General features: G+C 46.4%; 1 protein-coding gene across 8 annotated transcripts in view; it reads right to left on the bottom strand.

Annotated features, from left to right (window-relative positions):
* rmc1 (regulator of MON1-CCZ1) overlaps window positions 1-24801 on the bottom strand; it is a 47374-nt gene extending 22573 nt beyond the window's left edge. For 2 of the 8 annotated variants that reach the window (XR_015078948.1, XM_085992221.1), the window contains exons 1-6: window positions 23956-24135; window positions 7861-7937; window positions 2427-2511; window positions 2280-2336; window positions 1813-1899; window positions 1195-1335 (exon numbers count right to left, since the gene is read on the bottom strand). Coding sequence is in view for 7 of the 8 variants with exons in the window: in XM_085992221.1 (XP_085848347.1) it covers window positions 1195-1335; window positions 1813-1899; window positions 2280-2336; window positions 2427-2511; window positions 7861-7937; window positions 23956-24057 (549 nt within the window). In the remaining variant the exon portion in view is untranslated. Of the gene's footprint in view, window positions 1-1194; window positions 1336-1812; window positions 1900-2279; window positions 2337-2426; window positions 2512-7860; window positions 7938-23955; window positions 24136-24697 lie in introns of those variants that run through there. The other 6 variants (XM_085992214.1, XM_085992215.1, XM_085992220.1 and 3 more) reach the window with 5 other exon arrangements.
* Window positions 24802-27118: the final 2317 nt, after the last annotated feature.

Here is a 27118-nt window from a genome sequence, read left to right as displayed (position 1 = left end):
ACAGAAGGCAGTAGAGGCCAATTCATTAAATATATTCAAGAAGGAGTTGGATATATTTCTTAAGGCTAAAGGGATCAAGGGATATGGGGAGAAGGCAGGGACAGGGTACTGAATTTGGATGATCAGCCATGATCTCATTAAATGGCGGAGCAGGCTCGAGGGGCTGAATGGCCGACTCCTGCTCCTATCTTCTATGTTTCTGTGTTTCACGACCACCAGATGTCCCAATGCGCTTTACAGCCAATGAAGTACTTTTTGAAGTGTATTCACTGTTGTAATGTAGGAAACGCGGCAGCTAATTTGCGCACAGCAAGCTCCCACAAACAGCAATGTGATAATGACCAGATAATCTGTTTTTAGTGATGTTGATTGAGGGATAAATATTGGCCCCAGGACACCGGGGAGAACTCTCCTGCTGTTCTTCAAAATAGTGCCATGGGATCTTTTACGTCCACCTGAGAGAGCAGACTGGTCCTCGGTTTAACGTCTCATCCGAAAGACGGCATCTCTGACAGTGCAGCACTCCCTCAGTACTGCACTAGAGTGTCAGCCTAGGTTTTTGTGCTCAAGTCTCTGGAGTGGGACAACCTTCTGACTCAGGCGAGAATGCTACCCACTGACAGCACAGAAACAGGCCATTCGGCCCAACAGTTCCATGCTGGTGGTTTATGCTCCACACTAGCCTCCTCCCACCCTACTTCATCTCACCCTATCAGCATATCCTTCTATTCCTTTCTCCCTCCTCATGTACGTATCTCGCTTCCCCTTAAATGCATCGATACTATTCGCCTCAACCACTCCCTGTGGTAGCGAGTTCCACATTCTCACCACTCTCTGGGTAAAGAAGTTTCTCCTGAATTCCCTATTGGATTTATTAGTGACTATCTCATATTGATGGGCCCTAGCTCCGGTCTCATCCACAAGTGGAAACATCTTCTCTACGTCTACCCTATCAAACCCTTTCATAATTTTAAAGATCTCAATCAGGTCACCCCTCATCCTTCTCTTTTCTAGACAAAAGAGCCCCAGCCTGTTCAATCTTTCCTGATGGGTTTAACCTCTCAGTCCTGGTATCATTCTAGTAAATCTTTTTTTTGCACCTTCTCCAGTGCTTCTATGTCCTTTTTACAATCTGGAGACCAGAACTGTGCACAGGCTGCAGATGGTGAGATCAGAGAACGACGCCTGACTTACCCTGAAATAAAATGGCTGAAGAACGTTCCCATGCACTGTGGTAGACAGGAGGAGGACCGCAGTTTCCGGGCAGTACATACACCAGTTAACATTGATGCTCTGATTCTTTAGTAGCTTTAGACTACGCTTGTCAGGCAATACCTGGGAATAACAAAAACAACAATGCCCGAGGCCATATTCCAAAAGGTGCAATTGTAACATTCAGCGTTTTGGCATTTTAGTTTGTGGACTAGAGTTTTTTTTTTTTAAATCAAAAAGCAATTTCCCAGTTAAATCTGTGATGGCAGAAGAAACCTCATTCTCTCTTGGATTTACAACAGTGTTTCTGTGAGGGCAAGCAAAGCAAAAAGGGAACAATTTTTGAAGGTGCTAAAGATTCAAGGAGCTAGTGAAATAAAAGAATCTACCACTGTGTAATCACAATAGAGAAACCCTCCCAATTGCAAATGGTTTCACCCAACTATTACAGAATTCAAGCCTTTTGAATATTAGCTATATTTTTGGATCGAGGAAGGGCCGAGGGATGCAGCAAGAAGATGGTTAGCTGGGATTATGTGCAGGGAAAATAAGTGGCAGCTCGATTGGCCTTTTCCAGTCCTCATTATGTACAGCTCTTACCTGATAAAATTCGATGCCTTGGTCAGTAATAAATACTATTTCACTGCTGCTGGTCCAACAGAACCCCAGGATGTTGGCATTTTTGGTCTACGGGGAGAGTAAAATGAAAAGACACATTTTTACACAGGCAGAAAAATGACATTTTAGATTCAAATTTTAGATTCATAGAAATTTACAGCACAGAAGGAGGCCATTCGGCCCATCGTGTCCGTGCCGGCCGACAAAGAGCTCTCCAGCCTAATCCCACTTTCCAGCTCTTGGTCCGTAGCCCTGTAGGTTACGGCACTTCAAGTGCATATCCAAGTACTGTTTAAATGTGATGAGGGTTTCTGCCTCTCCCACCCTTTCAGGCAGTGAGTTCCAGACCCCCACCGCCCTCTGGGTGAACACATTTCTCCTCAACTCCCCTCTAAACCTCCTACCCACTACTTTAAATCAATGCCACCTAATTTAATTACAATTATTACCTTGCATTCTTGAGAGTATTCTGTTTGGGGCAGGTCAGGAATGAAGTTAATAAAATCCTGCAAAAATATTAAAGATTTTAGTACGCACTGTGACTTCCGTCTAACTGCAAACCTTTAAAACCACAATCTGTAAAAACCATTCCTTACCACAGACTTTGGTGTTCTCTGCACAGCTAAGATCTTGTTCCCAAATGAAAATTTGATGCATTTGACTTCTCCTTTGTCCTCCATTCTTTGAGATGAATAATAAAAATGATTTTAGGGTGAAAGATATGGATTAAGCACAAAATCTGTCATTACTCAGGGCCAGGGGTGGGGGGAGATAAAACAAGAAAGGCAGCACCTCTTCCCCAGTTCAACAAAAGCACACTCGTGACATTTAAAATCTAGTAGTTTCTTTTTAGGACTGAGGGAGTTCAATGTCCTCCTTGCGTAAGAACATAAGAATTAGGAGCAGGAGTCGGCCATACGGCCCCTCGAACCTGCTCCGTCACTCAATAAAATCATGGCTGATCTTCGACCTCAACTCCACTTTCCCGCCCGATCCCCATATCCCTTGATTTCCCCTAGAGTCCAAAAATCTATCGATCTCAGCCTTGAAGATATGATTCAGCATCCCAGGGGGGCAGAGAATTCCAAAGATTCACAACCCTCTGAGTGAAGAAATTCCTCCTCATTACAGGTCTAAAGCAGGGACACGTGTAGACAGTTGCGAGCATTTTCACTTTCCAATAGAACCCAGTGTATATTCACGGCAGGGGTTAAAAGCTGGTCAGGCTTTTTTTTTCCCCCCCATTGGTCCCTCTCTCGATGGCTCAGTTTATTCGGAGAGTAGCTGCACCGACTGATCAGAGGGGGTCAGGATTGATGTCAGGTCTACGCTGAGCTCCAGGTGGCACTCCTGGTTTAAGAGGGAATCGTTCACTGGCATTCCCACTTCCGATTGCTATCCAGGAAACCCTATTGACAACGAGCATCTGTGGATATCGGGTGAGGTTAGGAACAGATAAGCCTCCATGCAAATAACCTGCCGACACTAACAAAGCGAGGCTCACATATGAATAATGGTCACTAGGGCGAGTTGTAGAACAGTACGTCAGCAGGACAGGAGGAACATGGGAACAGGAGGAGGCCGTTCAGCCCCTCGAGCCTGTTCCATCATTCAATCAGATCATGGCTGATTTGTATTTTAACTCCATCTACCCGCCTTTGACCCACATCCCTTGATACCCTTACCTAACGAAGATCCATCAGTCTTGAAAATTTCAATTGACCCAGTATCCACAGCCTTTTGGGGGGGAAAGAGAATTCCAGATTTCCACCACCCTTTGTGTGAAGAAGTGCTTCCCAATTTCACCCGATAGGCCTAGCTTTAAATTTAAGAGATTGTGCCCCATGGTCTGGATTTCCCCACCAGAGGAAATAGATTCTCTCGACAGCTACCCTACTGAATCCCTTTATCATCATTTTAAACACCCCAATTAAATCACCCCTCAACCTTCTAACATTGAATGGTGGAGCAGGCTCGAAGGGCCGAATGGCCTACTCCTGCTCCTATCTTCTATGTTTCTATGTAACCTCAAGGGAATACAAGTCTAGTCATGGCGCACCTCTTAATCCCCTGAACTTGCTGGCTGATTTGCACATTAATAACGGCCCTCAACCAACATAACAAAAACAGATTCTCTGGTCATTATCACATTGCTGTTTGTGGGAGCTTGCTGTGTGCAAATTGGCTGCTGCGTTTCCCACATTACAACAGCGACTCCACTTCAAAAAGTACTTCACTGGCTGTGAAGCGCTTTGAGACGTCCGGTGGTCGTGAAAGGCGCTATAGAAATGCACGTCTTTCTTTTGCATTAACACAAAGTTAATTTTTCTAGCAGGATTTGGCCCGTTAAATAAACACCTCTAATAACCTGGGTTCAAAATACCAACTACAGAAATACTTTGTTAACGGAATCACGAGTCTGTTCCTTTCTCTGCACCACTTCCACTTTCAGCATCTGCAGCTCTGCAAGACACCGGTGTCAAAAAACAATCATGCACTTGTACTTGTACTTTTTCAGCTGAATTCTGAACATTTAATAAACAGGACCGCATTCACCCCAGGGCGAGCGTGTAGGTGGGGGAGATTTTTATGCTTGTTCTTGCTGCGTGTTTTCTGGGATTCCCGAATAAACAATAGCTTATAAGTGGTCACAAGCTCTGTCGTCAGGAAGTACGGAGGTTGGAAGAGTGACACCATGTGGCCTGCATTGGTTCTGCAGCGCCTTCAGCACAGAGTTTACAGCATAGAAACAGGCCATTTGGCCCAAGCTGGTGTTTATTTTGAATTGTTCACTAGCTAGAGGGGGGATGTGTGTGAGCAGTAGTGCAATCGAGGCAGGGAACTGAAAACGCACGCGGACAGGTCTAAAACAGGGCAATTTATTGTTAAATTAACTCAAGATCGCTCTGACTCCCTTCAGACAGTAAGCAGCTCTTCGCAGATACTGTGGGTGGCTTTGAAAAGAGCCTTCGGGTTATTAGATTCATTCTTGGGACGCTCTTGGTGCTCCCAGCGCAGGGTTTCTTCGGCAGCACCCCGCCCTGAGCGATGGTTACCCGTCCCAGCAGCTTGTCGAGCTCCTTGTCGTTGCGGATGGCCAGTTGCAGGTTTGGGAATGATGCGGGTCTTGTTGTTGGGGACCCACTGCAACGTCTCTGCGGATCCCAGTTTGAGGACCACTGCTCTAGAAATCTAATAACTATGAATTGAGATGAAACTATCAAGTGTGCATTTTGTTGTCTTACAAACCCAGAAATTGTTGGTGATAGTTAGCAGATAAAACGTTATACAGGAAACTTTGTGCTATCTGGCACCCACGGGACCGAGCTGCTGCCGTTGCCTCAAAACTGCCGTACACTCGGGTGTGGCCTGCAAGCTCTGTAGCTGAAGCTGTTGCTATAGCTACAGACCTTGCACAGCTTGACTGTTCAAACAAAGCAAAAAAAACCAAAAAGAATAAAAAACAGCTGCTGATTTTTGCCGGTGGCTCCAGATTGCCGGATAGCTCACCTCCGGATAGCACAAAAAGTTTCCTGTACGATGTTTCTGTATCTGCCATTTCGGCAGAAGTACGAACTGACTTAAAATGTGCACATAAACGGCAGTGTTAAAATAACGGACAAAGGAACATCATACAAGCAAAGTAAGCATTCATCTGCTCATATCAAACACAGCAATTCAAGAAAAGTTATACATTTCACCACAGAATCTTGATTCATTCCTGCCAAAGGAATGAAACTGCCCTCATCGTGCTACTGAAAAGAAAGTGCATTTCTACAGCGCCTTTCACGACCTCAGGACGTCTCAAAGCGCTTCACAGCCAATGAAGTACTTTTTGAAGTGTTGTCAGTGTTGTAATGTAGGAAACGGGGCTGCCAATTTGCGCACAACAAACATTTTATCATCAAAACAAGGCCGCTTCTCTTTATTATTAATAGCTCAAGTCAAAAAGTGGAAATGAAGGTTCTAAAGGAAGGTACTAAACAGTTACTATCATGTCAAGAATTCCTAACTGCGGCAAGGCACCACCACAATCAGGAACCGGTGAGTTTCTTCGGTGGATGTGCAGGTGCTGGGGGTACGACGGGCTGTTTTAAAAGAATGTAGAATGTTTAAATATTCACAGCTAATTCACCACCAATCAGGTTCACTTTGTGCAAAGACACGAGATATATCTTTACACAGATCATACCCAATGCTCCCTGGAAGCTGCGCTTTGTTCTGTGCGGCCTGTTCCTTTTAATGCGCGGTCCCTTTAAATTTCTGCGCGGTGTTTAGTGTAAAAGCTGGTGAGCAGCCTGCGCGGGACCTTTCAGATTACTGTGCGGCGTACCTTAGCGGGAACATTGATCATAACCACTGCTCCCATTTATTTCGAACAGCAGGTGCTGGTAATGGTTCTGCTGTTGCCATTTACAGCTCCATCTTTTGATTCTTTACTTGTCCCATTACCATCTCCTTTCGCCTCACACCATCATCCCTTTTGGCATTTAATCTCTCCTGCCTTCCAACCTATCACAGACCTTCCCCCTTTGTTCTTCCCTCCCCTCCACCTCCCCGCCCCGCCCCTCCCCTCCCCCCCACCTTTTCCTTGGTTCTGTACTTGCTTATAAACTGTTAAATCTCTTAACTTCTCCCAGTTCTGATGAAAGGTCATCGACCTGAAACGTTAACTCTGTTTCTCTCTCCACAGATGCTGCCTGGCCTGCTGAGTATTTCTAGCAATTTTCTGTGTCTATACTGAATGTGGAGAAAGTTGCTGTATATAATAATTATTTTATGAGGAAGGAGACTGTGACTCAAAACAATTTCATCACACAAGTTTTGGTTTATAAGTGGAATAAACACAATATGAATACCTCGCTGGTGCACTATATCCCTACAACAGTGAAATAATACCTGGCTACAATAGAATAAGGCTATTCTAATAATCTTAGTCTGTATATAAAATAGCAGAAGCCCATTAAATGCAATATCATGTGTACAGTTAAGTTTAAGGCGTACAACCTCAAGTGAGCCCAGAATGTGTTGTCGTCTCATTATTATACACAAGAACATAAAAATTAGGAGCAGGAGTCGGCCATTCGGCCTCTCGAGCCTGCACTGCCATTCAATAAGATCATGGCTGATCATCGACCTCAACTCCACTTTCCCGCCTGATCTCCATATCCCTTGATTCCCCTAGAGTCCAAAAATCTATCGATCTCAGCCTTGAATAGACTCAAAGACTCAGCATGCACAGCCCTCTGGGGCAGAGAATTCCAAAGATTCACAACCCTCTGAGTGAAGAAATTCCTCCTCATCTCTGTCCTAAATGGCCGACCCCTTATCCTGAGACTGTGCCCCCTAGTTCTAGACTCTCCAGCCAGGGGGAAACAACCTCAAAGCATCTACCCTGTCAATCCCCCTCAGAATCTTGTATGTTTCAATGAGATCACCTCTCATTCTTCTAAACTCCAGAGAGTATCGGCCCATTCTACACAATCTCTCATCATAGGACAGCCCTCTCATCCCAGGAATCAATCTAGTGAACCTTCGTTGCACCGCCTCCAAGGCAAGTATATCCTTCCTTAGATAAGGAGACCAGAAATGTGCACAGTACTCCAGGTATGGTCTCACCAAGGCCCTGTACAATTGGAGCATTTTGGCCTTTATTGCAAGGGGGTTGGAGTAATGCCATTTGCCTTCCTTATTGCTTGCTGTACCTGCATGCTAGCTTTCTGTGTTTCCTTTACGAGGACACCCAAATCTCTATAAACACCAACATTTAATGGTTTCTCACCATTTAAAAAATATTTTGTTTTTCTATTCTGCCTAACAAAGGTGAATAACCTCACATCAACATTATTTTGCAAAGCCAGAGGATGTTCTTTTTAAGATTAGTTTTTAATGATGCCACATCAAGTCTTTGTGACCAGTTTGTTAAGATGAGCGAGAACGTGTTTATAAAACGTCCTTCCAATTTCTACTTGATGTCTCCAGCACGTGTGATCTTAGATATCTGCACTCTGGTTTCGTGACATGCTTTACCTGAAGGAGACGCAGCTCTTGTCATCAGGCCCTTTAACCACCACACCAGTGGCTCCCCCAGAGCGAACAGCAAACACCTATCAATAGAAAATGTACTTTTTAAAACAAGATCTATTCTCTAATCCAATAGGTCGTATGTCTCTATCAGCCAAGTTATAGACTTTGGGCTGGAAACATATAATTTCTACCGGTTCGCTTTCTACGTATGCGGCAGAGGCTAACTTTGGCAAACATGAACTGCAACTGAGGATATAGAATGCAAAAATAGGGTAACAACTCGCTTCGCATGGCCAAGGACCCTGTCAATCTAAAATGGAGGATCCTGTTAGCCTAAAATGGTGGTGCAATGTCGACATCGCGGAGTCACTTGCATATTGTAAGAGATGATCATGTTAACTCGGGAAAAGCTAAACTGATCTGTGGCTGCTAATATGGCTGGCACCCACAACGTCACACCTTGCTGGTGGAAACAGTGTAGGGCGGAGTGCAGAGGATATACAGACAATAGGCGATCAGAAAACACATTACCATACTGATTAGGTGATCGTGAAACCATTACCCGCATATTTCCTAAACTATAAACCATTCATTCAGTGAAATGTGACTTCTTTATTTCAAACTGCCAGGCCAGGAAATCAATTTAAATGTGTACGTGCCCAGCTCAGGATTGGTGCAGACTGTAAGATGTGTTAATGTCTTCTCAAAAGCAAGTATAATAATGTGGTACTCTGTATGAAAGACTACTTGCTCTGGTGGAACCTGTCGAGACTCTGCTGGAGTCAGAACTGTGCTGTATCAGAGTAAGTCTCCCGGGACAACAGAATAAAACAACTGTTGAACTCAACCAGTATTTGACTCAGTGTTTGTACTGAACCAGATTGAGGGCAAAAGAATCCGTTTCAACATTTGGTGTCAGAAGTGGGATCTCAACGGACGATCACCGAGAATTCGCGAAATTAAGAGCCGAACTAGTTTTGGACGTGAGAGGAGGAAATGGGCCCCCGGAGTGAGTATGTTTAAATTTACCACTTCGGTTTTCCTCTGATCCGTAAGTCCGATAAAAGTTTTGCCACTCGCTAATTCTTGTGTGGTGTCCCGACGAGATCTGGGTCAATCTGGCGAATACTGTGTAAACTTAGGAAATAAGTATCCAAGTCGGGTAAAGCGCCGGCCTCGTATTTCACTTGGCCCGCTCAGGCTCCGATTGGACTAAAAAGTAGATAAGTGATTTTAGAGAAAGAGAAAAAGAATACTTGAAAGAAAGTAAAAAGAGAGAGTCGGGGACTCTAGAGCTATAGCAACTTGTACTCGGGGAGTGCAAGATAAGGGTCGTATAAGTAGAATAATTAGGCTAAGAATACCTGTACCAGGCGGTGACAGAGGCTAAATTTACGATTTGAATAATTAGGCTAAGAATACCTGTACCAGGTGGTGACAGAGGCTAAGAATACCTGTACCAGGTGGTGACAGAGGCTAAGAATACCTGTACCAGGCGGTGACAGAGGCTAAAATTACTATTTGATGAATATAGACGACTCACTGTGTTTTTTGTTAAGTCTAAGTATTGTCACTGTGTTTTTGTTAAGTCTAAGTATTGTACTTATTGTATTGTAGTGTTTAGTTTTGCGTGCCGGTATCCGTGAAATATATGAGACACGTGTAAAACGTAACTCGAATCCTGAAAAGGAACCCTTAGTGTAAGAGAACCATGGGTAATTACCTAGACACAACGAGAGACGAGGGCAGTGCCCTACAAACATTATGTGACAAATACCCGGACAAAGCCCAACAATTGAGACAACTCTCAGGGGGTTTAAATAAAAAGTTAGGCAGCGAACAATGGCCACTAGGGGGTCCCAAAAGTTTAGAAACGGTTAAACAAGCTCAAGAAATGATTTGGAAAAAGAACATGGGAAGTAAGACTAAGAAACTAATTGGACTCTGGCGACAGTACTGCCAAGAAATTAAAGACAGTTCCCTATTAGCCAGCTGGCAAGAGAATGCTGTTAAGTTAGGAATAAAGTTAACCGAAGGAGGAAATCCTAAACCCATTGAAATACTTAAGAAAGAATGTGCACGAGAAAAGGTCAAAATCTGAAATGGCGCCAGATAAAAAGGATAAAAATGAACTACGTAGTTCAATGGTTGGCCTAGGTTGACCGAGGGAGACAGAACAGATGAGGACTTAAACAATTGGACAATTAGAACTCCTACCGCGCCACCTCCTCAGCCACCCCAATATAATAACATTTATCCCGACCAACCTCTTCCAAATCAGACTGGCTTGATCCCTATTACGTCCGTTACCAGTCCACCGACACCCTCCCTTACTGTCCCAAGTCACTCCCCAATCACGCCGATTTCTGATGTTTATATAGACCCTGTTGCTTGTCGAACCCGATCGAAAGATCCAACAAATCCCAAGAAAGACGTGAAACCGGGGAATACCCCTAGTCTGAATTGGCAGAAGAAGAAACGTAGACCCAGACAATTAGTACAAAATAAACCAGCAAAAGCAGATGACACTGACTCATGTAGTGACCTTACTGATTCTGAAGACAACCTTTCACCCTTAAACAGTTCCGACTCAGAACCCGAAATTAGCCTTACTAAACCAAAACGAACGCCCAGAAATCTGCCAGTAAGAACAATGCCAAACCCGAATGCAGCGGCTGCCGCAGCCAACCCCACCATAGATGTATTTTTCCCTTGGAAACCTAATGAGATAATGGCTATCCTAACCGGTATGCCAGACAGGAAAAAGGCGCCGGCTAGGTTTGTGGACTTTCTTCGAACCACGATACAGGTGTACAATGCAGACTCCCGAGATCTATGGGCTTTGATTCAACAAGTTTTAACTCCTTCCGAACACACTAGATTTTTGGAACACCTGACTCGCCCCAATCATGCCGCTTTAGAGACCGCCCATGTCCTCACAGCCGACAGGGAGCGACACATGCTTGCAGCACTCAATGCTACACTCCAAAAACCTATCAATATATCTAATGTCCTAGATACTAAGCCAAAGAAAGATGAGGGACCGGAGGAATTTTTGGAGATTCTGTGAGGTTTATCAGGGACAGCCGGGGGATACCAATTATCAAGGAGGAGCCAATTCACCCCAATTCTGCGCCATTCTGATGAACTGTCTTCCGGCTGCTGTGGCGACAGCCATTAAAACCAATAATATGAACTGGGCAGAAAACAGCCCGACTCAAATGACTAGAGCTGCGAAATATTACTGGAAAGAAAGTAAGAGTGCAGAAAGTCAACCCCACGTTAAGGTCAAGGCGGAATATGTAATGAAGCGAGAGGACGTGCCCATACAGCCAAAAGTAGGGCCAGACCTAACAGGATATCAAATGGAACCCCAGTATTGTGTTCCAGGATGGGTAGACTCCCAAAACTATGGGTATTACAATCACCCAACTGGACCCGACGCTGCTGCTTATGGCCGGCCATATGCGCCCCCACAACAAAATTATGGGGGAGGAGGAAGGGGCAGAGGACAAGGACAAGGTCTATGCTTCAATTGTGGTCAGCCTGGCCACTGGAGTAAGGAGTGTCCGGCCAGACAACAAGGAAGGGGAGGTCAGACCCGAGGAAATAGAGGCGGTTGGCAAGGAGGTCGAGGAAGGGGAACATACACTGATTTCTCCCAAACCAATCCGTTTCCACATGTTACAACCAGATCGAGAACCCCTATTAATGCTTCAGATTCAAGATCAATGGTATCCCTTTTTGGTCGATACAGGGGCCGCTATGTCATCTGTTCAATCAGACCTTAATCTCCCCAAATCGAAAGAAACTCAAAGCTTATCCGGCTTTCAAGGACAAGTATCTCAGTATGCGATGACGGAAGCAGTCGGAGTAACATACAAAAAGGAATCCGTGATTATGTATACAGATGGCAGTTCTTCAATTGATGAGAAGGGAAAACGAATTTCTGGTTATGCAATTGTGAATCAGGAAGGTGTCACCTTAGAATCAGCAGCCTTTGAATCCCTTTTTTCTGAGAACTGTTTGCACTCATACGAGCTTGTACTTTGGGAGAAGGATTACGAATTAATGTATATACAGACTCTAGATATGCCTTTGGAGTAGTTCACGATTTTGGACAATTGTGGAAAAATAGAGGATTTCTAACCTCTTCGGGCAGTCCGATCTCACACCATCAGTTAGTTTCAGACCTCTTGCAAGCCCTTTTACTCCCCACAGATAGCTGTGATTAAATGCTCTACCACTGGCCAAAACCCAGTAGATATAGGAAACCGCCGCGCTGATGAGGCAGCCAAAATTGCTTCTAGGAGTCACCAAATGATTGTGCCCGAATTATGAGGCAGACTAAAAATTCCAAAAAGAATCAGTCTACCTCGGAAAAACTAATGCCAACCATCCAAGAGGTGATTAAGTTGCAGGAGGACGCTCCTGATAGTGATAAGCATTTATGGAGAGAATCGGGATGTGTATATAACCCTTTATCAAAACTCTGGACTACTCCCGCGGAACACACTTGCATGTCTGATGAGTTAGCTCTTTGGGTTATTGAATGTGTACACTTTGCTATGTGATGGTTAAGAACTGGACTCGTAAAAGTCTAGATCCAAGGTGGGAAGGTCCATATCAGGTCTTACTAACAACCCCGACTGCAGCTAAGGTCGAGGGAAGAAGCGCATGGGTGCACTTCCACCACTGTAAATTGATTGGAGAAACCAATCAAAAGGGGGGGCGGGGGCGGAGATAATCAGTAGATTTCAGTACAGTATATAGTAGATTTTACGAACAATCATTAATTTTATTTTAATTGATCAGCCATTGATAGGAGACTACAGAACTCGTGCTCGGCCTTGATAAAGGTGACTGCAGTTTTACGAGGTCTGGTGTTGTGTTTGGATTGTTTTGGCCTGCCGAAATCCTACTTTTATTATACTTATTATACGATTTTAATTTTTAATTTTTAAAATTTTAGTTTTAAGTTTTTAACTTTTGATCTTGTGTAAGCACTTTGTTTTCCAGATTAATAGTTAATAAGTAGCATTGATTGATCACCAAGAATCAAGATGAGGACTTTATTACTGCTTCTGAGCGTTATCCTGCTCGCGGGCGGGGCGTTCAATCGACTGAAGAAATGTGCCGAAGAGATATTCTCCAGTGCAAAGACAAGAATCTTAAAGCTTTCGGATCCTGGAACGTGACTAAATGGGACTTCTGTAATGGACTATTAAAAAAGGAAATCATCAGAAGAAGAAATTGAATTACTAAATATATAGAGGGTGAAGTGAGTGAGATGGTAAAGGAGCAAGTTGAGAAGGAATTAATGGAGGAGGAGTATAATAGATTCAATAAGATAGAGATGGACCAGCAGGATGAAGCCAAGAATCACTGGGTACCTTAGATGGTTATCATGGAATGATAAAAGGGGGGAATGAGGATATAGAATGCAAAAATAGGGTAACAACTCGCTTCGCATGGCCAAGGACCCGGTCAATCTAAAATGGAGGATCCTGTTAGCCTAAAATGGTGGTGCAATGTCAACATCGCTGAGTCACTTGCATATTGTAAGAGATGATCATGTTAACTCGGGAAAAGCTAAACTGATCTGTGGCTGCTAATATGGCTGGCACCCACAACGACACACCTTGCTGGTGGAAACAGTGTAGGGCAGAGTGCAGAGGATATACAGACAATAGGCGATCAGAAAACGCATTACCATACTGATTAGGTGATCGTGAAACCATTACCCGCATATTTCCTAAACTATAAACCATTCATTCAGTGAAATGTGACTTCTTTATTTCAAACTGCCAGGCCAGGAAATCAATTTAAATGTGTACGTGCCCAGCTCAGGATTGGTGCAGACTGTAAGATGTGTTAATGTCTTCTCAAAAGCAAGTATAATAATGTGGTATAACAACAGAAAATGCTGGAAAAACTCAGCAAGTCAGGCAACATCCGTGGAGAGAAATTTGAGTTGACGTTTCGGGTTTGACCCTTCTTCAAAACTGGAGAGAAAAGGAACTAGATCGAAGGCAGGGCTGCGATCGGACAAAAGAATAAAAGAACCAAAAGAAGTAAAAGAGATTAGAAGCTAGACGAGATGGTAATAGGCTGTGATTAGGTGTAAAGTGTACTGGCAGGGCAAAAGATAGCTGCCAGGTGTGAGAGAGAAACAAAAGGAAAGGGGGGGGGGGGGGGAAAGGAAAGGAGTGGAAAAATATAAGTGAAAATGAAATAGGGGCCGAGGTTATGATCTGAAATTGTTGAACTCGATATTGAGACCGGAAGGCTGCAGACTGCCTAATCGGAAGATGAGGTGCTGTTCCTCGAGTTTACGTTGAGCTTCCGTGGAACAGTACAAGAGGCCAAGGACGGTGAGGTCCGAGTGGGAATGGAGCGGTGAATTGAAATGACAGGCGACCGGAAGCTCGGGGTCACCCTTACGGACTGAACGGAGGTGTTCCGCAAAGCGGTCACCCAATCTGCGTTTGGTCTCCCCAATGTAGAGGAGACCGCATCGTGAGCAGCGAATACAGTATACTAGATTGCGAGAAGTACAAGTAAATCGCTGTTTCACCTGGAAGGGGTGTTTGGGGCCCTGGACAGTGGGGAGGGGGGAGGTATAGGGGCAGGTGTTACATCTCCATTCACCGCTCCATTCCCACTCGGACCTCACCGTCCTTGGCCTCTTGTACTGTTCCACGGAAGCTCAACGTAAACTCGAGGAACAGCACCTCATCTTCCGATTAGGCAGTCTGCAGCCTTCCGGTCTCAATATCGAGTTCAACAATTTCAGATCATAACCTCGGCCCCTATTTCATTTTCACTTATATTTTTCCACTCCTTTCCTTTCCCCCCCCCCCCCCTTTCCTTTTGTTTCTCTCTCACACCTGGCAGCTATCTTTTGCCCTGCCAGTACACTTTACACCTAATCACAGCCTATTACCATCTCGTCTAGCTTCTAATCTCTTTTACTTCTTTTGGTTCTTTTATCCGATCGCAGCCCTGCCTTCGATCTAGTTCCTTTTCTCTCCAGTTTTGAAGAAGGGTCAAACCCGAAACGTCAACTCAAATTTCTCTCCACGGATGTTGCCTGACTTGCTGAGTTTTTCCAGCATTTTCTGTTGTTATTTCGGATTTCCAACATCTGCAGTATTTTGCTATTATAATAATGTGGTACTCTGTATGAAAGACTACTTGCTCTGGTGGAACCTGTCGAGACTCTGCTGGAGTCAGAACTGTGCTGTATCAGAGTAAGTCTCCCGGGACAACAGAATAAAACAACTGTTGAACTCAACCAGTATTCGACTCAGTGTTTGTACTGAACCAGATTGAGGGCAAAAGAATCCGTTTCAACACAACCCTAGAGATTGAATTTTACTTATGTTGCACTAAGAAAGAAGAGACTGAAAGACTTGCATTTCTACAGGGCCTTTCACAATGGCAGGATGTCCCAAAGCACTTCACATCCAATTAGGTACTTCAGAAGTGTAATGACAATTATAATGTAGGAAAGACAGCTGCCAATTTACGTACAGCAAGATCCCACCAACAGCAATGTGATAATGACCAGATAATCTGTTTTTTTAAGTGATGTTGGTTGAGGGATAAATATTGGCCAGGACACCAGGGAGAACTCGCCTGCTCTTCTTCAAAATAGTGCCATGGGATCTTTTAAGTTGAATAAGAGGTTAGATGGGGCCTTGGTTTAACATCTCATCCAAAAGATGGCCCCTCCAACAGAGCAGCATTCCCTCAACACTGTCCCTCCGACAGTGCAGCGTTCCCTCAGTACTGCCCCTCCGACAGTGCAGCGCTCCCTCAACACTGCCCCTCCGACAGTGCGGCGCTCCTTCAGTGCTGCCCCTCCGACAGGGAAGCGCTTCCTCAGTACTGCCCCTCCGACAGGGAAGCGCTCCCTCAGTACTGCCCCTCCGATAGTGCGGCGCTCCCTCGGTACTACACTGATGTGTCAGCCTGGATTACGTGCTCAAGTCTTTGGAGCGGGACTTGACACATGACCCTGTGACTCAGAGGTGGGAGTGCTGCCCACTGAGGCAAGGTAGGCACTAAATTGAATGCAGCTGAAGCTGTGACACTAATTACAAAATCAAGTTATGTTTGCGTTTGATAATTGTGTTGACAGTTGTATTATCCCTGCTTTCTGAGAAGTAGTCGTTAGCAGTACATTAATTGTGCCCTGCCCAGCAATTGATATTTCCATACTGATGGGACAGGAAGGTCCTGGCTCACTCTTAACTGCAATAGTCCTGTGTGAAATGAGTTTGGACGAGCTCAGCCAATTCCAAGTGGATGCAATTTCAATTTCAATTTCAATTTTATTGGTCACATAACTAAATACAAGAAGTGTAATCTAGTCAGTGAAATGCTTTTTTCTTGACAAGCCGAGAGCACCAAGCAGCAAGAACACTGAGCTGCCTGGTACGCACGGAGCTCGCAAGGACGGCAGCCATCTTCATCGGCGCCATCACAAAAAAACACACACCGACATATACACGCATACATACTTTAAATATAAATAAAGCAGACATAAAATAAATAAAAGACATAAAAAGACAGCACATAAAATGAACAAGCAATAATGTAAAAAAAGTAATTTCTACAGTAATTACATTGATATTTCTACCCAGGCTTCTAGAATAATCTCTGGTTACAGGGTGGCCGCACTGGGAGAGCATCGTGAGGAACTCACAACTTATAATTAAATAAAATTAATTAATTAATAAACTTAAATAAATAAAGTGCCCCCTCAGTCTTTCTCGATGTTTCCATCTTGGTCTCTCTCGATGTTTCCCCTCTCTCTCTCGATGTTTCCTCTGTCTTTCTCGATGTTTCCTCTGAGTTTTTCCTTGATGTTTCCCCTCGGTTTCTTCCACACACCTGGCCTGCACATTACCCCTGGCTGTCCAACTTGGCATCCTGGTAACCGGGTTCCTCTCCAGCTCTCGACCTTCAAACTGTCTCTCCAGCTCTCGACCTTCAAACTGTCTCTCCAGCTCTCGACCTTCAAACTGTCTCTCCAGCTCTCGACCTTCAAACTGTCTCTCCAGCTCTCGACCTTCAAACTGTCTCTCCAGCTCTCGACCTTCAAACTGTCTCTCCAGCTCTCGACCTTCAAACTGTCTCTCCAGCTCTCGACCTTCAAACTGTCTCTCCAGCTCTCGACCTTCAAACTGTCTCTCCAGCTCTCGACCTTCAAACTGTCTCTCCAGCTCTCGACCTTCAAACTGTCTCTCCAGCTCTCGACCTTCAAACTGTCTCTCCAGCTCTCGACCTTCAAACTGTCTCTCCAGCTCTCGACCTTCAAACTGTCTCTCCAGCTCTCGACCTTCAAACTGTCTCTCCAGCTCTCGACCTTCAAACTGTCTCTCCAGCTCTCGACCTTCAAACTGTCTCTCCAGCTCTCGACCTTCAAACTGTCTCTCCAGCTCTCGACCTTCAAACTGTCTCTCCAGCTCTCGACCTTCAAACTGTCTCTCCAGCTCTCGACCTTCAAACTGTCTCTCCAGCTCTCGACCTTCAAACTGTCTCTCCAGCTCTCGACCTTCAAACTGTCTCTCCAGCTCTCGACCTTCAAACTGTCTCTCCAGCTCTCGACCTTCAAACTGTCTCTCCAGCTCTCGACCTTCAAACTGTCTCTCCAGCTCTCGACCTTCAAACTGTCTCTCCAGCTCTCGACCTTCAAACTGTCTCTCCAGCTCTCGACCTTCAAACTGTCTCTCCAGCTCTCGACCTTCAAACTGTCTCTCCAGCTCTCGACCTTCAAACTCTCTCCAGCTCTCGACCTTCAAACTGTCTCTCCAGCTCTCGACCATCAAACTGTCGCTCCAGCTCTCGACCTTCAAACAATTCAACAGCACAACACTGCACCCTAATTGGCTGCTCACTGACAATTGCACTCAGAGGCAACAGGATCGCAGATGTGAGAATATAAAAATGTCGCACGCAGTCGTGCAAGAGTGTTCAACTTTTTACAGGACAGATCCTTGTGATGCAACAAGTGAGTGGACTGTGCCAATTAATGATGCATTTACACCAACACCAACGTGCATACATAGCAACCCCCGTGATACGGTTCGACTGTAAATGTACCCTACATTGCTCTCTCTCTGCCTTCACCTCAGTCTCTCCCTCTTTTCACAACAACAACTTGTATTTATATAGCACCTTTAACATAATACATATTAGGAAGGGTGGAAAAGAGGTTGGTTTTAAGGAGCATCGTAAAGGAGGAGAGATAGAGAGGCAGACAGGTTTAGGGAGGGAATTCCAGAGTTTAGGGCCTCAGCAGCTGAAGACACGCCACCAATGGTGGAACGATTATAATCAGGGATACGCAAGAGGCCAGAATTGGAGGAGCGCAGAGATCTCCGAGGGTTGGAGGAGATTACAGAGATAGGGAGGGGCGAGGCCATGGAGGGATTTGAAAACAAAGATGAGAATTTTAAAATCGAGTCGTTGCTGGACCGGGAGCCAATGTAGGTCAGCGAGCACAGGGGTGGTGGGTGAAGGGGACTTGGTACGAGTTAGGACACGGGGCAGTGAGCACAGGGGTGGTGGGTGAAGGGGACTTGGTGCGAGTTAGGACACGGGTCAGCGAGCACAGGGGTGGTGGGTGAAGGAGACTTGGTGCGAGTTAGGACACGGGTCAGCGAGCACAGGGGTGGTGGGTGAAGGGGACTTGGTACGAGTTAGGATATAGGCAGCAGAGTTTTGGATGAGCTGAAGTTTAGGGAGGGTGGACGATGGGAGGTTGGCCAGGAGAGTGTTGGAATAGTCGAGTCTGGATTCACTTGTTTCTTTTCATATTCACGGTTTCCCTGCATTCACTTGTCTCTTTTGCTAGCAACTCACCCCCATCTCTGCTCCTTCACTTGTGTTTTGCTTTTCTTACTGTTCTGTTTTTCATTGTCTCTGTCCCTTGGGTGGTGAGTGGCAGCAGCAGCGGTACTCAGGCGAGTGGCCATGTTAGAGGCAGCAGCAGGTAGAAACGGTAGCATCAGGACTCATGGTTGAGCAGGTTAGAGGTGGGCACCGCGTCTAATGTGCAGTGGGGGGGGGGGGGGGGGGGGGGAAAAAGAGAGAACACACTAGCGACTTCACCATAAGCTGGGAAAAGGGTCAGAGTCTCTCTTGGTTGTTGGCTTCCTGTAGCTGGCCTGCTCAGACTCAGTCTTTGAGACACAAGGGCAGCATGGGAACATCGTTAACTCAAAGCTCCCCTCCAAGTCACACAGCGTCCCAACTTGGCCGTTCCTTCATCGTCGCTGGGTCAAAATCCTGGAACTCCCTCCCTAACAGCACTGTGGGAGCACCTTCACCACACGGACTGCAGCGGTTCAAGAAGGCGGCTCACCACCACCTTCTCAAGGACAACGAGGGATGGGCAATAAATGGCGGCCACGCCCACATCCCGAGAATGATTAAAAATAAACACTGAATCAGTTCAGCAGCTTCTACTGGTAACAGGAAACAAAAAGGTGGAGCACTGCATATGGGGCAAGATCAGGAAGCAGGAAGGGGTGTTCTTCGGAAGCCTACAATGTCATCTGTTATCTCATCAACGAATGTATCCTCAGGGCTGAAAGTCTGCCATCAGGTACTGCAAGGGATACATGTTCTACAACTGGGAGAATTTATAAATGAATTTTGCTTTTAGCATCTGCATGCACTCATCACCACTAGGGAATGGATCGATCACCCACTGTCAGCACCTCGCATTCCCAGGTCAGCTACACTGACGTCAGATGCAGAGAACATAAGAAATAGGAGCAGGAGTAGGCCATTCGGCCCCTCCAGCCTGCTCCGCCATTCAATAAGATCATGGCTGATCTTCCACCTCAACTCCACTTCCCCACACTATCCCCATATCCCTCGATTCCCTCAGTATCCACAAATCTATCGATCTCTGTCTTGAATATACTCAACGACTGAGCCTCCACAGCCCTCCGGGGTAGAGAATTCCAAAGATTCACCACCCTCTGAGTGAAGAAATTTCTCCTCTCAGTCCTAAATGGCCGACCCCTTATTCTGAGACTGTGACCCCTGGTTCTAGACTCCCCAGCCAGGGGTAACATCCTCCCTGCATCTCCCCTGTCAAGCCCAGTAAGAATTTTGTATGTTTCAATGAGATCACCTCTCATTCTTCTAAACTCTAGAGAATATAGGCCTAGTCTACTCAATCTCTCCTCATAGGACAATCCCCCCATCCCAGGAACCAGTCTGGTGAACATCTACCAGAGTAAATCTCCCTCAAAAAAGGAGGAAGGCTTTCTGCACAGGCAAAATACTGAGGATGCTGGAAATTGAAATAAAAAACAAAAAATGCTGGAAACGCTCAGCAGGTCAAGCAGCACCTGTGGAGAGAGAAACAGAGTTAACGTTTCAGGTCAGTGACCCTTCGTCATTCTCTCCAGCCAGGGGAAACTGATGCTGCCTGACCTGCTGAGTGTTTCCAGCATTTTCTGATTTTATATATGTAAGAAGTCACACAACACCAGGTTATAGTCCAACAGTTTTATTTGAAATCACAAGCTTTCGGAGCGCTGCTCCTTCGTCATCTCTCCACTTCACCTGACGAAGGAGCAGCGCTCCGAAAGCTTGTGATTTCAAATAAAACTGTTGGACTATAACCTGGTGTTGTGTGACTTCTTACATTTCTCCACCCTAGTCCAACTCTGGCATCTCCACACCATGATTTTATATAGGAAGACTTTCTATGTGCATTAAGTCTACCTCTCTCTCCTCCTTGAAGACGCTCCTTAAAACCTACTTCATTGACCAAGCTTTTGGTCACCTGCCCGAATTTATCCTTGTGGATCAGTGTCAAATTTTTTGTCTTAAAATACTCCTGTGCAACTCCTTGGGACGTTTTACTATGTTAAAGACGCTATATAAATACAAGTTGTTGTTGTTGTTGTTGTTGTAGTATCTCGACCATAAGAAATCTTTGTCTAACCTCACAACAGCACCGTTATTGGCCCAGGAAAAGGTCCAGAGGAGGGCGACCAGATTAATGAGTAGTTTAAAAACTTAGTTATCATAATAGGCTGAGAGAGCTGGGTCTTCATATTCTGGAAAAGTGTAGAGTTTGTGCTGCATGTCTCCTAATTCTCCCAAACCTATCTAATTGAAATCATCCATCCACATGGACAGTCTAGACCCTTCATCATTTTAAATACTTCAATCAAGCCGACATGTTCTCGAGTAAAAAGCTACAGAATCATACCGGTGTCAGCCATGGCTCAGTGGGCAGCACCCTCGCCTCCGAGTCAGAAGGTTGTGGGTTCCAGTCCCACTCCAGAGACTTGAGCCCATAACCGAGGCTGACGCTCCCAGTGCAGTCCTGAGGGAGTGCTGCATGCCGGAGGTGCCGTCTTTCGGATGAGACGTTAAACGGAAGCCCAATCTGCGCTCTCAGGTGAATGAAAAAGATCCCGTGGCCACTATTTCGAAGAAGAGCAGGGGAGTTCTCCCCGGTGTCCTGGGGCCAATATTTATCCCTCAACCAACATCACTAAAACAGATTATCTGGTTTGTGGGAGCTTGCTGTGCGCAAGCTGGCTGCCGTGTTTCCTACATTACAACAGTGAGTACCAATGTTCCCCATAATTATTTTTTGGGTCGCGTGGCCCCTTTAACGGGCTGTGCGGCCCATTCAGAAGTCTGCGCACACACCGGTTTTTCAATTTAAAAGCTGGCTCACCAGCCGCACAGCTTCATGGGATCATTGGTGAGTACACTCCAAAAAGTGCTTCACTGGAACATCCCGAGGTTGTGAAAAGCACGGTTTAAATGCAAGTCTTTCTCATGCTTTATAACTTAAGGGCCTGCGCAGTCACTCTATGTGCAAGTTTAGACAGTTATCATGGACAGGGGTGGGGGAAATATAGCCGTCACTGAGCATGTCCATCACACGATGTCTAGGGGAGGGACTCAGAGTACAATTACAAGGATGTTGCTGCTGCCTGGACTGGAATCAGCCAACTTAACTCCCCAAGATAAATGACCAGATAATCTGGTTTTGTGACATTGGTTGAGGGATAAATATTGGCCAGGACACCAGGGTGAACTCCCCCTGCTCTTCTTCGAAATAGTGCCATGGGATCTTTTACGTCCACCCGAGAGAGCAGACGGGGCCTCGGTTTAACGTCTCATCCGAAAGACAGCACGTCCGACAGTGCGCGCTCCCTCAATACTGACCCTCCGACAGTGCGGCGCTCCCTCAGTACTGCCCCTCCGACAGTGCGGCGCTCCCTCGGTACTGACCCTCCGACAGTGCGGCACTCCCTCAGCACCGCCCCCTGCGGTTGGTGGCGAGATGAGGTTGAAAAGACTATCTGACAACTGAAGAACAACAAGGCCTCAGGAGCAGATGGGATCCCCGCCGAGGCACTAAAGCATGGCGGAGAAGCACTATTGGTGCAAATACATGAACTCATTTCTCTTATTTGGAAGGAGGAGAGCATGCCAGGGGATCTCAGAGACACCGTAATCGTGACCATCTTCAAGCAAGGTGACAAGTTCGATTGCGGTAATAACAGAGGAGTTTCCCTACTGTCTGCCACAAGGAAAGTCATCGCAAGAATCCTCCTCAATCGCCTTCTCCCAGTGGCTGAAGAGCTCCTCCCAGAGTCGCAATGCGGATTCCGCCCACTAAGGGGCACAATGGACATGATCTTCACCGCACGTCAATTACAAGAGAAATGCAGGGAACAGCACCAACCGCTGTACATGGCCTTCTTTGACCTCACAAAGGCCTTCGACACTGTCAACCGTGAGGGATTATGGAGTGTCCTCCTCAAATTCGGCTGCCCTCGAAAGTTTGTCACCATCCTCCGCCTGCTTCATGACATACAAGCGGTGATCCTGACCAACGGATCCACCACAGACCCAATTAACATACGGACTGGGGTCAAGCAAGGCTGTGTCATCGCACCAACGCTCTTCTCGATCTTCCTTGCTGCAATGTTCCATCTCACCCTCAGTAAGCTCCCTGCTGGAGTGGAACTAATCTACAGAACAAACGGGAAACTGTTCAACCTACGTCGCCTCCAGGCCAGATCCAAGGTTGTCCCATCCTCTATCATCAAATTACAGTATGCAGACGATGCTTGCATCTACACACACTCGGAGGTCGAACTCCAAACCAGTCAACATCTTCACCGAAGCGTACGAGAGCATGGGCCTTACACTAAACATCTGTAAGACAAAAGGTCCTCTACCAACCTGCACCCGCCACACAGTACTGCCCCCCGATTATCAAAATCCACGACAAGGCCTTGGACAACGTGGAACACTTTCCATACCTCGGGAGCCTACTGTCAACAAGGGCAGACGTCGACGACGACAAAGTCCAACACCGCCTTCAGTGTGCCAGTGCAGCCTTCGGTCGCCTGAGGAAGAGAGTGTTTGAAGACCAGGACCTCAAACCTGGCACTAAGCTCATGGTCTACAGAGCAGCAGCGATACCCGCCCTGCTGTATGCCTCAGAGACATGGACCGTGTACAGCAGGCACCTCAAAGCACTGGAGAGGTACCACCAACGCTGCCTCCGCAAGATCCTGCAAATCCATTGGCACCAACGTCAGTGTTCTTGCTCAGGCCAACATCCCCAGCATCGAAGCTCTGACCACGCTCGATCAGCTCCGATGGACGGGTCACATCATCCACATGCCCGATACGAGACTCCCAAAACAAGCGCTCTACTCGGAGCTCCAACACGGCAAGAGAGCGCCAGGTGGGCAGAGGAAACGCTTCAAGGACATCCTCAAAGCCGCCTTGAAAAAGTGTAACATCCCCACCGACACCTGGGAATCCCTGGCCCAAGACCGCACAAAGTGGAGGAGAAGCATCCGGGAAGGCGCCGAACACCTCGAGTCTCTTCGCCGGGAGCGCACGTCAACCCAAGCACCCCACCCGCCCCTTCAACTACCGTCTGCCCCACCTGTGACAGAGGCCGTCGGTCCCGCATTGGACTCATCAGTCACCGGAGGACTCATTGTTAAGGTGGTGGCGGTGTCGGGGCCTTGCGCTCGGTTTCTCTCACTCGGCTCCGCGCAGCTTTCTCCCGCTCACCTGCTTATTGGCCTCGTCGAAAAAGACATTGTTGACGGCAGAGACTTTCTCGAACTGCACGGGACTGTCGCACAGCTCCAAGTAATGCCCCACCACCGCCATCGCTCCCTCACTCAGTCAGCGACTGCCCGCCACCGGCTTTGTTGACAACCGGCAGACTGCTGGCGCACTGCGCACGCGCGGCCTGATGGCGCACTGCGCAGGCGCGGCCTGATGGCGCACTGCGCAGGCGCGGGCTGTTGGCGCACCGCCCCTGCCACACTGCGCACGCGCAGCACTGGCTTGACTTTCTGGGCTTCATGCAAACCTTGGCTGTGGGAAGCGAGCCCAAGGTTCAAGTTGTCGGGTGTAATTTCTTTTCTGCTTGTAAAAGTAATACTTAGAACTTCTTTGCAGGGCTATGGGACTAATTGGATAGAATCGCGGAATGGTTACAGTGCAGAAGGAGGCCATTCGGCCCGTCGAGCCTGTGCCGGCTCTCTGCAAGAGCACTTCAGCTAGTCCCGCTCCCCCGCCCTTTCCCCGCAGCCCTGCAAATCTTTTTTCTTTCAGTTACTTATCCAATTCCCTTTTTGAAAGCTGCAATTGAGTCTGCCTCCACCACCCTTTCAGGCAGTGCATTCCAGATCATAGAAGCATAGAAGATAGGAGCAGGAGTAGGCCATTCGGCCCCTCGAGCCTGCTCCGCCATTCAATGCGATCATGGCTGATCACTCGGGTCCGCGCGCTTTCTCCCGCTCACCTGCTTATTGGTACTCCTAGCCACTCGCTGCGTAAAAAAAAGATTTTCCTCATGTCGCCTTTGGTTCTTCTGCCAGCCACCTTAAATCTGTGTCCTCTGGTTCTCGACCCTTCCGCCAATGGGAACAGTTTCTCTCCATCTACTCTGTCCAGACCCCTCATGATTTTGAACACCTTTCTTTGAAAGATAGCTCTTTCAAAATGATAGCACAAGCACAATGGGCCGAATGGCCTCCTTCTGTGCTGTATGGTTCTATGATAAGAAAAAAAGAAAGACTTGGATTAAACATACTATGATATCACACGTACTTATACATGTGCTTGGTTAGATTATAATAGTTAACACCAAAATACTCTGCTGCCAACATTAAGAGGAATTCTAGAAGGCAGCTAATTAATGTGCCACTAAAATTAAGCTTATCCGCACCAGCTTGTAAACATTGAAACCCAAAAACTTAAATCACTTTCAATGCGATGTGGAGTCTTAACTGTGCTGGTTGATATGCAGGTGCAGCAGGCGGTTAAGAAGGCAAATGGTATGTTGGCCTTCATAGCGAGAGGGTTCGAGTACAGGAACAAGGATGTCTTGCTGCAGTTGTGCAGGGCCTTGGTGAGACCACACCTTGAGTATTGTGTGCAGTTTTGGTCGCCTTATCTGAGGAAGGATGTTCTTGCCATGGAGTGCAGCGAAGATTCACCAGACTGATACCTGGGATGGCAGGAATGATGTATGAGGAGAGATTGGGTCAATTGGGCTTATACTCGCTGGAGTTTAGAAGAATGAGAGGGGATCTCATTGAAACTTATAAAATTCTAACAGGACTAGACAGACTAGATGCAGGAAGGATGTTCCCGATGGCGGGGGAGTCCAGAACCAGGGGTCACAGTCTAAGGATAAGGGATAAGCCATTTAGGACAGAGATGAGGAGGAATTTCTTCACCCAGTGATGAACCTGTGGAATTCTCTACCACAGAAGGCAGTGGAGGCCAATTCATTAAATATATTCAAGAAGGAGTTAGATATATTTCTTAAGGCTAAAGGGATCAAGGGATATGGGGAGAAGGCAGGGACAGGGTACTGAACTTGGATGATCAGCCATGATCTCATTGAATGGCGGAGCAGGCTCGAGGGGCCGAATGGCCTACTCCTGCTCCTATCTTCTATGTTTCTATGTTGTCAGTCTTTGCTCCTGAACTTCATCCCATTGAGCCACCTTGACATTTTTGGACAACTTCTGTACTTGACTATTGGCCAGTGTGTTCAGGACCCTCAATTAGCTGCCCCCCACCCTCACCCCTACTCCCACTCCTCAATTGCAAGCAAGACAGCAGAGGCAGATTTAAGAGTGAACCAGTGGTACCAGGTTACTCGTCAAAGGCAGTCTCCCAGCAGAGCAACTATTCTACTGGTGAATATGCAGCTGCGTTCTCCTGGGTAATAGTGACAGTCTCATCCAAAACTGGTTCCGCTCCCAGTCTGAAGTGAAAATAGAGCTGTTTCTGTGACACACTGAACTATAAGAGTAAAGTCGTCTTACTGCAATTATATAGGGCCCTGGTGAGACCACACCTGGAGTATTGTGTACAGTTTTGGTCTCCTTACCTAAGGAAGGATATACTTGCCATAGAGGGAGTGGAACAAAGGTTCACCAGACTGGTTCCTGGGATGGGGGGATTGTCCTATGAAGAGAGATTGAATAGACTAGGCCTATATTCTCTAGAGTTTAGAAGGATGAGAAGTGATCTCATTGAAACATACAAAATTCTTACAGGGCTTGACAGGGTAGATGCAGGGAGGATGTTTTCCCCTGGCTGGGGAGTCTAGAACCAAATGGGTCGGCCATTTAGGACTGAGATGGGGAGATATTCCTTCACTCAGAGGGTGGTGAATCTTTGGAATTCTCTACCCCAGAGGGCTGTGGAGGCTCAGTCGTTGAGTATATTCAAGACAGAGATCGATAGATTTTTGAATATTAAGGGAATCGAGGGATATGGGCATAGTGCAGGAAAGTGGAGTTGAGGTAGAAGATCAGCCATGATCTTGTTGAATGGCGGAGCAGGCTCGAAGGGCCAAATGGCCGACCCCTGCTCCTATTTCTTATGTTCTGTTGCTAGTTGGGAGACTTGGGTATGAAGATGGTTCCTTGCGTACCATGACAGCATTGCTATAACCCATTGTAATTGGAAAATACTTTTAGAATAGAGTCTAACATTTATTAAAGCTTATGCCTAACAGTTGAGTTTTATTCTTGCTGAGATTGTCCTGGACTATAATCTTATATGAATACATAATATTTGTATTTAAAGAAACTTAATCTTTGTATTTAAAGAACTTGCATTAATAAAGCACCTTTCACAACCTCAGGACAGCCCAAAGCACTTTACAGCCGAGTTAAGTACTTTTGAAGTGTAGTCACTGTTA

This window comes from Somniosus microcephalus, chromosome 7, assembly GCF_052327205.1.
Source record: "Somniosus microcephalus isolate GS21.2 chromosome 7, FLI_Smic_1.0, whole genome shotgun sequence".
NCBI classification, from domain to species: domain Eukaryota; kingdom Metazoa; phylum Chordata; class Chondrichthyes; order Squaliformes; family Somniosidae; genus Somniosus; species Somniosus microcephalus.
Note: the sequence above shows the minus strand (reverse complement) of the source record. Positions and strands in the feature narration are given on the sequence as shown.